At 44.6% G+C, this 15,089-nt stretch overlaps 1 protein-coding gene across 1 annotated transcript in view; it reads right to left on the bottom strand.

Annotated features, from left to right (window-relative positions):
- Nucleotides 1–4,117, bottom strand: part of KCNH5 (potassium voltage-gated channel subfamily H member 5) — a 166,262-nt gene extending 162,145 nt beyond the window's left edge. Inside the window, exon 1 of the mRNA XM_027716681.2 lies at nt 3,905–4,117. Within this exon, the coding sequence (XP_027572482.1) occupies nt 3,905–3,977 (73 nt within the window). The 5' untranslated portion in view covers nt 3,978–4,117. The remainder of the gene's footprint in view (nt 1–3,904) is intronic.
- Nucleotides 4,118–15,089: the final 10,972 nt, after the last annotated feature.

Raw genomic sequence — 15,089 nt, 5'->3', positions numbered from 1 at the left:
CTCTGCTATAAAAACGATTTATGCCATTAACACACGCTTAATCCTTCTGCTGCTAGAGTATGTGAAGGGTAAGATGGATAGGCAAGACAGACAGGTTTCTCTGCCCCTGTGTGCGTGGCTCAACTCGCTGGATGACTCTGCCCATGGGACAGGTTCACAAAGCCCAGCCCTGATCTAGAGACTTGCCCAATTCTGTACCTGCTGCACTTCTGCAATACTGAGCTGTGGTCAGTACGAGCAGGAGCTCTGAATGCACTGAAGAAGCAAAAAAAAATATCAGTAATAATGGGCAGAGACTGGTGAGAACATCTTAGGAGAGAACATTGCCCTAAGGATGGTCCTTATTAAAAGTCCCAAATACTAATGGCAGCAAAAGGCAGCCACCTTAATGTGATTTAACCCAGTGCTCTCACAAAACACTTCTTCTTTCAGCTCAGCAAAACACCTGGTACTCTTAAGATCCAGGGCACAGACAAGGCTGTAGCGAGATCGTATCAATCTTTGTGAGCCTCAGATAAGCCTCGATTTTCACTGTGCTTTGAAAGAAAAAAAAAAAAAAAGATGATTGCAGAGAGTGCACTGAGATCACCCTGAAGACAGGTCTGTGTTTTCTGAGGGCTCGTCCCTTTTACCAACCGCAGCAGCCAGTCTAATGACGGACCCCACTGCTCTCCACAGACTTCAACTCTCCTCAAGTGGAACTCAGCTGTAGTGTGGGAAAAAACCTGCAAAGCAGTTCAGAGGTTGCCATCCACCACAAAAGGCTTTGGGAAACACCTGTAACCTGGTGCTGTCCAAACACCGAAGTATAACGCTGACCTGAAACACTTCAGAAGCTCCGAGGCTTAAATTCATCTCCAAAAGAGAGGTTCCCCAGCCAAAGGGACACCGTGGGACCTCTCCATCACTTTTGACAGCTGCTTCATCCTTCCCAAACACATTGGCTGGGAGAGGAACATCTGGCAGAGCATCCCAGATATCCCAGCCTCCAATACAGAGGGCAAAGAGCTATGGCCACCCCATTCCACAGCCACCCCGTTTCTCGGCCACCCTGCTCCTTTCTACTCAGCTCTTCGGTGTTTTCCTCCCGACTACACACTTCTTGTGAGCGCTTCTCCCACAGTTTTAATATCATTTGTAGCCAAAGCTGGGGTACAAAGGAAAGGTTCACAACATTCCTAAGCAGAAAATGCCTAAATAATGCTGGAAATTCAATATATTATTGCTTTTAATACCAGGCTGACCACCACGCTAAGCCTACACACCCACTAAGCTCATTCCCTCTTCTGATTTTCCACATATTAAAATTATTACAATTTTGTCTATAAATTTTGTTATTCGGATCCATCTCTGGCAACTCTGACTAATTTGTCTCCACCTACATTTCATTTTGAAGCCATTGCTTCCATTTCACCTGAAGAAGAGCCTATCTGCTGACATACCTGCCTGATTTTTCCCACAGTACCTGCAGCCTATCAGAAATTATTACTTGTATTTACAAACCTTCTCCTGGTTGATAGGAAAAGATTTATGATCAAGAGATGCAATGGGATTGCATAAACGTGACAAATCTCAAAGCATAACATTCTTTAACCAGGAAAGTTGACAGAAGGGCTTTTCTTGATGCTCAAGATGTATTTTAAAAAACAATCACCAGTCTTTCCTTCATCCTGTTCCTCAAATTGTCAGTGAAAAATCTCTTGGAAACTGGTGAATCAAAGTATAAAAACAAACTCAGCAGATATTCAGCAGACCAAATCCCTGTCTTCTACCGAGCACTAGCAGGAGATACTTGAACCAGATTTGCTCTACTGTATACTATTAAGTTTGGATTAAACAGTGCTGAATCCAATGAAAATTACTATTTCTATAAAGGATAAATAAGGCTATGTCTTGGATGACAAAAATAAGAACTAAATCATGTTTCAGGCCACAATACTGACAACTTACATGAGTTAAAAACAAATTCCCAATCTACTTTCCTCTTTGCTGTCCAACGGGGCAGATTTGCCTCTGTAGCATCATGCTTAGGCATCACCAGTGCCAGAGAAAAAGAAGCACGAATGACCAGATCAGCATGATATACGCTCTGAATTTAGACCAGGTTAAAAGCCGGAAGAGAATACATGCTTTTAAAGCACAATGTTCCAAGCTTTTCCAATTTTTGACATCTCAAAGCTTTACTGAGCTTTCACCAGGGAGGACATGTGATTTAATTAGAGCATGATACAAAAGCATGGCATTCCCAAACCATGTTCCCAGCTCTGCCTCTGCCTTGCCGCATGACCTTGGGAAATCAGCTGTGATGCCCTGAGCCCCCATTTACGCCACAATTTGAAGAACAGGTTGGGAATGCCTCTGTGTGTCCTCTTCCACAAGGAGCTGTGAAGTGTAATTAAATTCCACCCAATGCTTTGAAATTGTCAGAGGGAAGGTGCTATATAAACCCTTATTAATTAAGCTTGCATTTAATATTCTGGGAAATAAATACACTATTGCGGGAAAGCAGCTCTCAGTGATTGTGCAGCTACAGGGCTTGAGAGGGAGTCAGCTGCCGACCACAGAACTGACCCAGGCAACACAAGAGGGAGGAAGCCTCCCAAAAAAACAGCTGATGGCTTAATACATTCTAACATACAACATTTTATAACAAATTCCAGGTCCTCATCCTGCTGCTTTGGAAGTCCATGAATCACTAATTCACTACGGGCCATCAAAATCTGCACATCAGACCACATCAGTACAAATGTGAGGTACATCAAGAACTCTGCAATAGGAAGGCGGAAGGGAACACTTTTCACCACGATTTCACATCCCATTAGTGTCTTGTTTAGTAATAAATGTGTCAACTCTTCTCAGTGCTCTGCTCTGGCCACCTTTCCCACTCCTGTCCCCAGATGAAGGCTGGCACAGCTGTGCTTCCCCATGGTAGGGTCGCTCCAAATTTGGGCTGACCAAGTAGTTATGTTTTAGCAAATGCAAAGTTGAGGTCTCTTACATTTCTGCAAGCACTCCTATGTTTCTGTGGTTATGTGCCAGTGCAAAAACTACATAAAAAAATGAATGTAAGCACAGGGTTTGCCTAAAGCAGCATCTACATCAGCACACCCGAAGAGACCATGGGCTGCAAACACATTGTAACTTTACTGGAGCTGAGTAGTCTTCTCGCTCAGTGCTTTGCACTGCAAGAAAGGGTGAAATTCACTCCAGCAGCAAGGAATAACTCGATGCCACACAGTCCTGAACTAGCCCTCGACACAGTCACCTAACAGAGGGGTCATAGATAAGCAACTGCAGACCGTTCTTTCCATATTTTCTCAGCCACAGGATTAGCATCACCCAAAGCACAGTTACTCCCTCACCGCTTTCCCGGTACCTTTGCCACAGACTTTAAAGTGTCACAGAATCGCAAAAACTTTGAACCCCTGAATGGAAACGATGGCAAGTCTGATTATTACAAAACTAAAGAACAAGAAGAAGGAGAAGAAAAAAAAAAATGACCCGATGAGTAGAGAAGATATTAGAAAAGTAAATTATGACAATTTATTGTCAGAGGCGTCTCACAGAAAGAAGGAAGAAAAAAAAAAAGGGTTAAATTTATAGTAGCGATAGCGATCTAAGTGCGGGGGGGGGAGGGGGGGACGGGGACAGTGGACGGACCGCCGGGGGATGGACAGCCGAGGGAAGGACCGCCGGGGGATGCTCCGGCGGAGCCCAGCGGGGCACCGCGGAGCCCGTTCCTTGAAGGCACCGCTTGGCACGGACCCATAGGCGCGGCAGGGAGGGACGAAGGGTCGGACAGACGGAGAGACAGATGGATGGATGGACGGACGGACGGGTGGACGGACGGACGGTCGGATGGATGCATGCATTGCACGGACGGGCGGAGTGGGGGATCTCTCACCGCTGGAGCGCCGGACGATGTTCTCCAGGAAGGTGTTCTGCGGTGCCACCAGCCCTCTCTTGCCCCCCGGCATCCTGCAGCGCCGGGCTCGGGGGCCGGGGGTGCGCGGCGGCAGCGGCGGCAGCGGCGGCGGCGGCGGCGGCGGGGGGGGGCCGGCGGCGGCGGGAGCGCCCGGTGCCCGTGAGGAGTCGCGCAGGGGCGGCCGCGGCCGCTCATGGTAGTGGCGCCCCCGCGGCGGCTGCAGCGCGGACTGTGGGGCCGCGCCGCGCTCCGCGCTCCCGCCGCCGCCGCCGCCCGCCCCCCCTGCGCCTGCGCCGGCCGGGGGACGGGGGGGGACGGGAGGGATGGGGAAGGGATGGGAAGGGATGGGAGGAGGGGGGTGGAGCGGCGCGGAGGGGCGCGGGGACCCGCGGAGCCCGCGGGGAGCTGGCGGAGGCACCGCGCCCCGCCGAGCATCCCCCGCCGGCCCCCGCCCCTTCCCGCGCTCTCCGGGGATCCCCCTGAGAAGTTCTGCCCTGTGCCCCTGAGCGAAACTAAGCGAAAACCCAAGCCCCCTGTTTTTGCACCTACAAGGTGTTTTGTTTGTTTTTTTTTTTAAACCAGCGTTCCCATGTTTGCGGGAAAACACTTGGGAACATGCTTGCGTTGCACAGTGGAAGGGCGCCTGCACTTTGCCCTCAAATGATAACCGCGAAGTGCAAGGTAACGTGTGAAATGCCACCAATGCCACCAGCCTTGCCTGAAGCCATCAGCCTTTCAACCTTTTTTTTTTTTTTTTTTTTTTTTTTTTGAGAATTTCTCCCTCTCCGTGAGGGGCAACGGGAGGCAGATTTGGGGCTGGAGACGTCCTTTCCGTCGTTTTATTCAGGGACACGGCTCGGCTGTGCCGGAGCCCCAAAGAAGCAGGTGAGTCAGTGCCGTGAGACACTGCACTCGAATTTCCGTGTAAGCTCTGCCCTGCTCCTGACCCAGCCGCCTTCCTCCCTCCAGCCTTTTCATGACTCCGACAGTATTTTTTAAATCTATGGACAGTAAAATCCTGTAAGGAATTTCTCCACCTACTGCTTCTGCCTCTACTAATTTTGCATGCTGCTGAAGACAGGAAAGGATCCTAAGAAGGAACCAAGACATAGAAAATCACTGTTTGTCCAGAGCAGGAGCATGGTCTGCAAAGCACATCTCGGTGTGCCGCACATTCCTGCCCTGGTTGGCACAAGCAGCCGTGCTTCTCCCAGAGGACATCATTCCACTGTGGAAAAATCAATTTATTTATTTTTTCATCCTGTTTTCAGCACCTGCTCCTTCCCGTGCTTCAGTCTTGGTTCAACATGTTACACTGAGGTTACCTCAACTCCTCTGCTTAAAGTTTAAAACCTCTACCACACTGGGAGCTTTTTCAGGACCAGCTCTTTCCCAGCTGCCAGTACTGCTGTCCCTGGAAAAGGTCTGGTTCTGATTTCATTTAAACAAATGCAAATCAGGAGCAGCTCCATTACAATCAGCTTGGGAATGCTGATAGAAAACTAGGTCAAGAGGTGAACGAGACCCAATTTGTCAAACATTTATTGTTTTTCCCCCAGGTCTGAAATCTTCAGGGCTTTCCTCAGAGTGGTGTCGTTTAAAAGATGCTCCTGCTGAGCACTGCCCCAGGTACAGGGAAATTTTGCTCCTGATAATTGGAGGATGGAGGATAACACCTTCATTTTTTCAAGTGAGCAGTAGCCATCTAAAACACGTGTTTTAGATGTCTAAATCATGTGTCTAATCTGTGCACCAACAAATACTGTGTGACTGATCTGTCTGGACAGTGTTGCCAGGACTTCTACTCCCCAATTCCCTCAATCCCACCCAATCTGAACCCAGTTTGAATTTTTCTACTCGTTTCCCAACCTCGTTTTGAAACCTAGATTTGTCTACTTATCCCCCGCCCCATTTTCATTAACTGATCAAACCCCCTCTTGTTTATCCTTTCCACTAAACACCTCTGTTCTGATGTGGCAGTCATGCCTAAGTGTCACTTCATCCTCCCTGCTTCATATCCTCAACTTCAGATCCCACTATTAAGTTCTGTTGCTGTATTTCCAGTGGCACTAATTAAACCATAGGTTATGAAGAGGGACAAGCTCCAAAAACATATCTTTAAATGTCACAGACGTCATATAGAAAGGGCAGGACATGGGGGGGAATTCTTGCCTCTATATCAAAGTTGCAAAAAAAGTCCAGAGGACATGTCTTTCTTTTCTTGGAATGCTGGATGAGGCTAAAGATAACCTTGAAAAGAAGAGTCTGACAAAGAAAGCAAACTGGGAACTGCAAGGAGACTTGTCTTCTTTTGGGAGTCTTCAAACTGTGCTTGGAAACAGTACCAAGTCACCGTGCAGGAAACCATCAGAAAGGTTTGAGGTCAGTGTTAAGTAGGAAAAGGGCAGCTAAGCAGTTTCTTTTCACATTAAAAAACCCCAGTCTCAATCAGGTGTTCTTAAATGTGACAGAAAATCCACTGTGATTCAAAAAGCATTTCTTTTGTTATCCCAGAAGAGGTAAGTCAACAGAGTTTCAATTTTAAGGAGTTAATTAGTTGTTAAAACATTTTTAGAAAAGTTGAGGATATGAAGCTAAATGTAACAATTCCTGATGGAAGATCAGAAGATTCCTAGCTCTTCTTTCTTCCTGGCTTGCAAGCTTTATTTCTTTAAGGGAAGAAACTAGCATTCCCTTCCTAAAAGGAAAAAGGCAAAAAGGGAAAGAGCACATTGCTGTAGCAGAGTAAAAGTAATCACGATTCCTTCCTCGTCTGCTTCACTATTTCTTTTCTTCTGAAATTTGAAACACCTGCTCAGGGTGATTTACCTCTTTGCTGGTATTTCTACGAAAGGCACAATACTCAATATCCACCCAGCAGTGGGCAAGCATCAAACTCCCACAGCAAGTGCAGACAGTGCACACTATAAAGTTCAGCTGCGTGTGGTGAAGAGCTGACCCTTTGAATCTAAACCTACAGGAGAGGGTTATTTTACTTCAGGGACTATTGAACATTTCAGAACTGGTTCTTATGCATGGCACAGAACTTTAAGTGTCTCTTCCATGAATGTATTAATTGCAGAATCATCACTCAGGGGGCTCCTAGAAGAGGTGGGAGACATAGACCAGCATAAATAGGTCAGGCACTGATCCACCCCGATGGCCTGAGTCATTAGAACATTGGAGCTGCTGAACAGACTCATATTTCATTTGCTTTCAGTGTTGTGTGTAATAAGGTGAATCAGATTCCCTGGGACCACCCTGGGCTCCCAATGAGACTCACCCACATAGGTCTAAAAATATTGAGAGCAGAACTGAGTGATGAGATACCCCTGGCAAGGCTCAGAGATGTTTTCTAACTCAGGTGCACGCAGAAGATCTCCCATTCTAAAAATCTTAATCAAGATGACCGCAAGCTTTTATTATAAACAAAGAGATTTGTACAAATTGGTCTTTGAACTCCAAATTAGCAGTGTTTGATTTCCGGTGTGTCATGTCTCATGACTTAGGGGTATACGGCTGAAACAAGGGCTCAAGTGGGAAACAGATGCAAGAGAGAGATGTTTGAAGCATGCTAACTGTGGGAAAAGCAGGTGGAGTTTGCTCCCTGAAGTCCAGAGAAACAGCACTGAAGAATGTGACACAAGAGGCTTTTCTGGTAACTATGAGGCATGAGATCCTTAATAAATCTGTCTCCATAAGTAAAGTACACTTGTTGTCAGAAACTGGAGAGTGACAACAGCAGAGGTCATACTGCAACTTTCTTCCCTTCAGCAGGGAGGACTGTAAGGTCAATTCGCTTTTACTGGCTCCAAAAACACTACCCAAGAACTGTCAGGAATCTGCAGGAAGCAAGCCAGCATCTCTGAGCCCACCATCCTGCTCACCATAAAAGTGGAATCTGAGTTTCAAAGTTGCTGAGGGGATGGCATCAGATCTGCTTATATATGTGACAACATTGCTGCATTCTGTTCAGAAAGGAGGAAATACCTCTGCCCATAGCAGCAGCTGATAATGCCTGAAAAAAATACTTAGGAGGAAAAGAAAAAAGGTGGGGGGAGGGAATAAATTACAGTTTCTTTCCTATTTTGGGCATTTTGCTCCTTACCCCATTACAAATTTGAAAAAGCACTTTGGCAGACAGGAAATCAATAAAAACTTGACAAAAGTTGTTGCTTTTGGTATAAAAATTGATGGAAAGTATTGATGAAACCTCAGAGCCAAAGTACTTGCTGGATTCTGATTTGGCACCAATGAGAATTCTTTATTCTCTGTTGGGTTGGGCAAGTTAAGCCTGGACAACGAGACTTGGAGGTTATGGATCTCCTGTCCCTTAGTCTCTGGCAGTCCAAAGCAAAGGGATGCAGAACCTACACGAGGCAACAGCATTCAGAGAGTGTTGGATTGCTGAGTCAAGCACACAGGAATTAGGAATAATTAAGGCTCCCTATGTATCATGCACCTAGGATGCACTCAGGATGGCTCAGCTAAGCCTTTCCTTTTTATACTTCTCATTCAGCATGGCCCTGTGCCACATTCCCGGGACACCAGCCAACCTCTGCTCAACTGTGGCACAATTAATTTTTTTCGTGGTGCTCATCCCTAATCTGCTGGTGCTTTGTAGGTACCATTGAGCATCTTCTGCATTTTATCTCGTCATACCGGGATCAGACAGGAAACTGGGGCACAGGGAGATTAAGGTCAAAATTGTCTGCTAAATCATAGTGTCCAACTTGAGACATCCAGGATCCTTTAGCAGAGGAGTCCCAGTACAGTAGAAGATTATATTTTCAGTATCTAGTGACTTCAGTTACAGCTGTGAGGGCAAAGCATGTCTCCAGATCACAACCTGTGCATTCCCCATAAACTTACAAAAATATAGGAAGAATGGGGAGGTGGTAGACACTAGGTTTGAATGACTTGCACAACTTCATGGAAGAGCCCTGTTTAACTGGAGATTTAACAATTCTACCACTTGCTTGCTTTTAACATGACACTTTTTATAGTCCTTGCTTTATTGCTTCATACCTTTCATTTTCTCTAGTGAGCACACTGAAGATATTACAGGCCAAAGTTGCACAGAAGTTGGAAACCAGTGGGGGAGGTTTATATATACACATTTATGAAATGTTGTGGGGAATATAACTAAAGATTGTGTTGCAATGTGTGGACGTAAGGGCAGAAGCAAATCAACCATCATATAGGCATTGCCTCCCTTTGGAGTGCTTAGAAACCCAATTTTACTTTTCCACGGACTTTTCTCAAATCAGAATCAAACACTTGGGAAAAAGGCCTTTAAAACACTATCATTTTATTAATGTTGTTTTTCATATTCCTTCACCTGCAAAGACTGTGCTTCAGTTATCATGAGTCCAGCTGTGCAGTCACAAGAAGCCATTAAAGCTTCTGAAATGACCTAAAATAACACCTTGAATTTGACAGCATCAAAACTTTCAAAGTCCATTATCACAGCACCAGGCTGGTGCTACAGGGTCCAAACCAAGAATACTGTGGACTTTCTCCCTGGAAGAAGGGAAAATTCCTTCTTTTCAAGGGTAGAGAGTTCATAATTCTAACCCTGAAAGGAAATCATGACACATGCTGCAGCACATTTTTGGGTAGATAAACACATGGGGATAGGAGTGAAAATTTTCATATCTTTGAGACTTTTGAAAGAGAAGAAGTGGGAATCTCAAACTCCCACTTGGAAAGGAGAGGAGGAGGGTCCTCTGACTTAACCTGAAACACCAGTATGACCAGTACCACAGGATGGCAGCTCACAGATGCCAAAAAACATGGTCTGGGACAAGGGTAAAAAGGCCACAGTCACATACAGGGATGTAAATGTGGTGTAACTGTAAATGGTTCGTATCCACTAGGTCAAAAGGGTACGTGGAATAAGGGGAACAAACATCATTCCATCATAAGGACAGCAAATGTCAGCACTGAGGTTAATCAGGGTAATCACTGGGGGCTCTACTAAGTCCATGACAACTTCCTCTTCCAGGGTTTCTTCCTGAGAAATAAATTGACAGAAACCAATAATTTATTGGCAGACTTTACAGAAATAAATCACTGGATTTATTTTATTACAGAAATCCAGGAAAAACAGACTCATGTCCTTCTCTTCTTCTATTTGTTTTTTTTTTTTTTAAAATGGGAAAATATTTCTACCCAGAAACAGGTAATGTCTGAAATAACAATCAGATGGGATTACAGAGTATTCCCGTGCTTCAACATCATACTCTTTGGCTTATTTTTGCCAATAGCTGAATCATCACAGAAAATATTCAGAACAGGAAACAATTCACTGTTCTATCTTAAAAGAAGCATTTTGCATTTAAAGTAGTGTCCAGCTAAAAACACCTCACAGAAGCATGTTATGTTTCTCTTGGCCTTTTTGACTAATCCTAGATTTTTATTCCAACACCATCCTTGCAGGTGTGGTCTGAGGAAATCTGTAACAGAGGCAAGGACTGCACAAGCTCACAGGTCCTTCCTGGGTTCAGTTTTCAATACACAAAAAAACCTGCTCTTAACTCCAGGGTGCCATGCTGGGGGAGGAAGGGGAAGGGGGGTGGTCTTTGGACTACTTGAACCAACAATAGATCCTTGACACCATATGGGCACAGAACTCAGAAGTAAATGCTATCCTAAGAGCAGAAAGGTATATTTTTTCAGGCAGGGGTGAATAATAGTCTGGATTAAGTCTGATAGAGGTCCCAGATAGGATGGTATCCTCCCTCAGGTCCTGACAGGTCCCGATCCCAGCAGTGAGGATCTGGGGTAGTGTGAAATGAATAGCAGCAAACATGGCCATGGCCACACATGGGGTATGGGAGGAAAGCAAGCATCCTGCTGGAGAATGGAGCCATTTTTTGCATCAGAGCCATTTTTCAGGCTTCCTGCAGACTCAAACACATGAATTGCTTTGTAGGCTGTGATCTGACCATGTTTCCAGGCGTTTTTGGGGACTCCCAAGTGGAAAAACTTTTCTTTGTTAAAGAAGTGAAAGCTGAGAGTCTCTAACCCTATGAACCAAGGAGCTCTAGTTCTGATCTTGGCTCTTTTTTGGCTGAATATTTTTTCCTTCCACACGTGGTAGCAGACAGGAGGGGGGACAGACCAGCCAGTCATCAGTGGTGTCCATGGCAAAGGCTGTGCCAGACAGGATAGTGAGACACTTCGTTTTCCTTTCCAAGGTGTTACAGCCTATTCCCACATCTGACACCTCTTCTGGACCCTTCTCCATGTAAGAATCATGCAGGTTCAGGAGATTCTTCTGAAATCAGCAGGAGCTACAGGAAAAACCTTCTCCAGAACTAGAAGTCCACTGTGTTCTCCACATTTTGTGTTACAGGAATATCTGTGAGAGCCTGAGGGTTTTGCCTCAAGTACACTAGAAGATCTCAAGACTTTTTGGCAGCTGAAGAATCGACATAAGTGGATGACATTAAATTGTCCTGGAAATTATGTACTTGAAAACCCAAACAACAGAAAAAAGGCTTTAAACACAACATTTGCTTCTAATGTAGGCAGTCTAAGTTAAGTGTTTTATATGTTTTGGGTAAAATGCTATAATAACAGTGATGCAGTTAAAAACAAGTTGTTGTGGGGTTTTGGTGGATTCTTTTTTTCAATTTTAAACCTATTTATATACACTTGTTTATAAAAATCGTCTTTGAGAAGGAAATTACTTGCATCGCAGCTTAGCTCAACTGCAATTTGCTTTTTTTAAGAAATTGTCATTAGAACTCAGCAGGAGGCTAAATTTTGAGTTTAAACACACTCGTTAGAACTTCTATTACTGGAAAGCCAGAAAGTTTCAGCAACAAAGATACCATACCTATATGTACATGTACCTGCATTGTTCAGCTTGAGCTGATAAGGCAAAGAAGTATTGTGCTGTAGATAGCAAACTGAGACAGATTGTTTGGGCTGGCAAAAAAATCAGGGTAGAGTCCACAACCAGATTTAGATCCTCTTATTGCCAGCCTGATCCTTCCTGCACCTGCCCCAAACTCCTTTTCAGGTAGAGAGAAGGACAACACCAGGTGCACATCTACACCAACCCTTGCTCTCATACTCTTTCACTTCACAGAGCTCAGTTTGACATGGAAACCTTAATTTCAATGTATGCTACAGCAAAACCAGTTACCTATGGGTGCATCACACGGCAGAGGAACTGATTATTCATGCCATTCTGTAAGGCAGCAGAACATTGCCCCTTCCATATTTATTATCCTTCAAGTTATGTCTAACTGAAAAAGGAAAAAAAAATATTAGTTTTGAGTTCTTTTTCCTAACCATTAAGGCAAAAGTTGTACAGGATAACAACACAGATTCCCCAGTAAACATCTAATTCAGCTAAATACTCTTCCCCAGCGCAGATTTCCACTGAGCCCTGTGGGAAGGTGGCCTATGCCCAGTTTAGCTGTCCAGTTTTAGGGTGAGTGGTGGCTGGCTGGAAGCTTTTCCTTCTTTTGATTAATTCTGTGTGAGTTTTCATATCGATTTTCACAGGAGCCAAAAGAAGCTCTTAAATTGGTATGTTTATAATAGCAACTCTTCAGAGAAGTTAAAAAAACTTAGCGTGGAATTGTCTCTTTTTAGTGCAGTTAATCTCAACCTATCACCTCACTGGCAATGTTTTCTTGCATTAAGTTTTATTAGGATTTACTGCTGGCTCTGCAGAAAACATAACATGGAGGCAGAATCTGCTGACACACAGACCTTTCATAACAAGTAACACAGCTGCTACTCCAGCACTTCTTTGGAAAGCAGTAACATCTTACATGACTAATTGATTAGCATGGAAAAGGTGTCCCTAATTTGCTGTTCTATTGGATATACAGAGTAACACAACTTTTCACTAGCACAAGGTGGTTCAACAGATGAGATCCTGTTTAAAATGCGGTTCAGACTGAGTTAAGCACTGAAGGACACTAAATTCTGCTTCGTGAGAAGGAAGGATGTGGCAGGACATTGACCAAGCAACTTCCAAAAAATTTTCTAGGTGATCTGGTTCCTTCACTTTAGTTTACAAATATGCCAGGTAAAAAAATGTAAGAAACACACTTCCTGCTTATAGTGGGTGACCAATCTGAAGCCTACAGACCTTGTACTGCCTACAGCACCTTTGGACTGTGGAAGAAGTCTTAAGGTGTGGGATCCCTCAGAGTCAAGCCAACGAAGCTGGAGGAACCACAGTGTCCCTCCTGGCCCAGGACACACATCCCAAGACACAGGAGACCAGAGCTGTCACCACTCAGGGCCTGAAACTGCAGCTGCAAACACCATCATGCTCTAACCATTCTTCAAGACCTTCTTACTGCTCTAGAAAAGTGCACAAGAGCAACAAAAGACCTGCACTACAGAAATCACAACTGCTTCTGGGGCTGGCACAAAATGAGGCATCAAGACCAACACATACACATAAGAACAGGAAACTACTCCTAAGCTTGGGCCAGAGCAACCCAAGGCCATCTTTGGAAGAGGTCTGCAAGCATCAAAGTGGGATTTAATTTTGTTATATGGCTCCTGGGCTCAAGTAAGACCCACATAGTAGGTCTCCATGATCCATGCTTTGGAAAACCTGACTAAGACCTTTAAAAGGCATTACAGTACACCCACAACAAGCTTTCAGGCTTTGAAATTTTACAGACAAGTTGCACTCTAGCACCATCCACTCATTGATGCAAGTACCAGGCTGCAGCAGAGATGCAGTGCAATCTACAGGAAAGGTATCCTGAAAGGGCAAAAAGAAAAGTTATTCTACAGATGGTAAGTTGTTCAGTACATAGATCAAAAAAACAGACGTCAGGGAGGGGGAAAAGAGATGAGGAAAGAGATGGATATGTGAGTGTTCTTTCTACTGATTAATTGGATCCAACTCTCTCTCCAAATAATGACTATTTTTCAAATTAGAAGCTGCTCCTGTGTTTAAGATTTGGGTGGGAGGTTCACCTCTGAGCATTTAGACTGTAGTGGGGAAAAATTACTGTTAACATTAATAAGATAGTCATATATATGCAGAAATAGGAGCAGATTTTAAGAAGAAGCTACTGCAGCAATTACCTTTTAGTAACTTAAACTCTGACGTCTTTAAGGGTTTCATTTACTCATGCAGGCAAACCTACATGCTGATGGAAACAATTAAAACTAAGCTGCTTCTTAGTGTGCATTGAAGGCGGTCTGGGCTGTCCACCTCGTGTGGATACAGCACTTAATGAAACTGTCTGTGAGCCCGTGCTCTGGGATGGCTCCCACGACCTGTTTAATAATGCAGAGATGCCTGTTAACATCCAACACACCATCTGGGCACAGGCAGAGGTCAGGAACACCAGGCAGCAGCAAATGGGACACACAAGCATTTGTACCATCCTCAGGATTTCCTCCAGCCAACGAGGCTGCGAAATGCCCTGTACTCACACACGGGGAACCCAGATGGAGCCGTGTCCTGCCACAGCACAGGGTGGTGGGAGAGCAGTGGTCTGATGGTCAGTTATACAACAGAGCAATCCAGGCATTTGGGAAGTGGCACCGCCAGGCATTTCCCACTTCCAAAAGAGGTGTTTGGGGTTAGTCACCCTGGGGAAGACACTGGTTGAATGCATTTACCATCTGAATAAACACTTGGGAAGCGTCAACCCACCTTGCTTCAGGGACCATCTAAAGAGACCTGACAAAAACTACACCTTCCCTTGTCACCTGCTGGTTTGCAAAATGATATCCATTTTTCTCAGGCAAACTGTGCTTTACTTTGTAAACTCTTCTCTCTGCAGCACCCTGCCACGGGACTATCTGTTTGCAGTTGTTACTCCTTCACCTTCATTCTGGCTGGATAAAAGTGAACCAAACTCCTCTTGTTTTGTTGGTTTTTTTTAATGACTGGGATATGAAGAGGGCTCAGGGGAAGGGAGATACTGTGTGCTACTGATCCATTAGAATTTCTCTTCTCTGACTGTGGGGGGGGCAAGAATTGCTCACAGCATCCCAGGAAAAACCCCTGCAACTGCTGCTCATTTGTTTACTTTATTTCAACATCATGACTGTGGCTTTGAAGAAATTAAAGTTATTAGGTTATGTAAAACCCATTTTAACATAAGGCAGGTAATTAAATCAGCTTGAAAATTAGAGCATCTGTACATTTTAGCCAACAATT

Source organism: Pipra filicauda, unplaced genomic scaffold (assembly GCF_003945595.2).
Source record: "Pipra filicauda isolate LSUMZ 115617 unplaced genomic scaffold, ASM394559v2 scaffold151_size3305965_pilon, whole genome shotgun sequence".
Classification (NCBI taxonomy): Eukaryota; Metazoa; Chordata; class Aves; order Passeriformes; family Pipridae; genus Pipra; species Pipra filicauda.
This window is presented reverse-complemented; position numbering and strand designations above follow the sequence as displayed.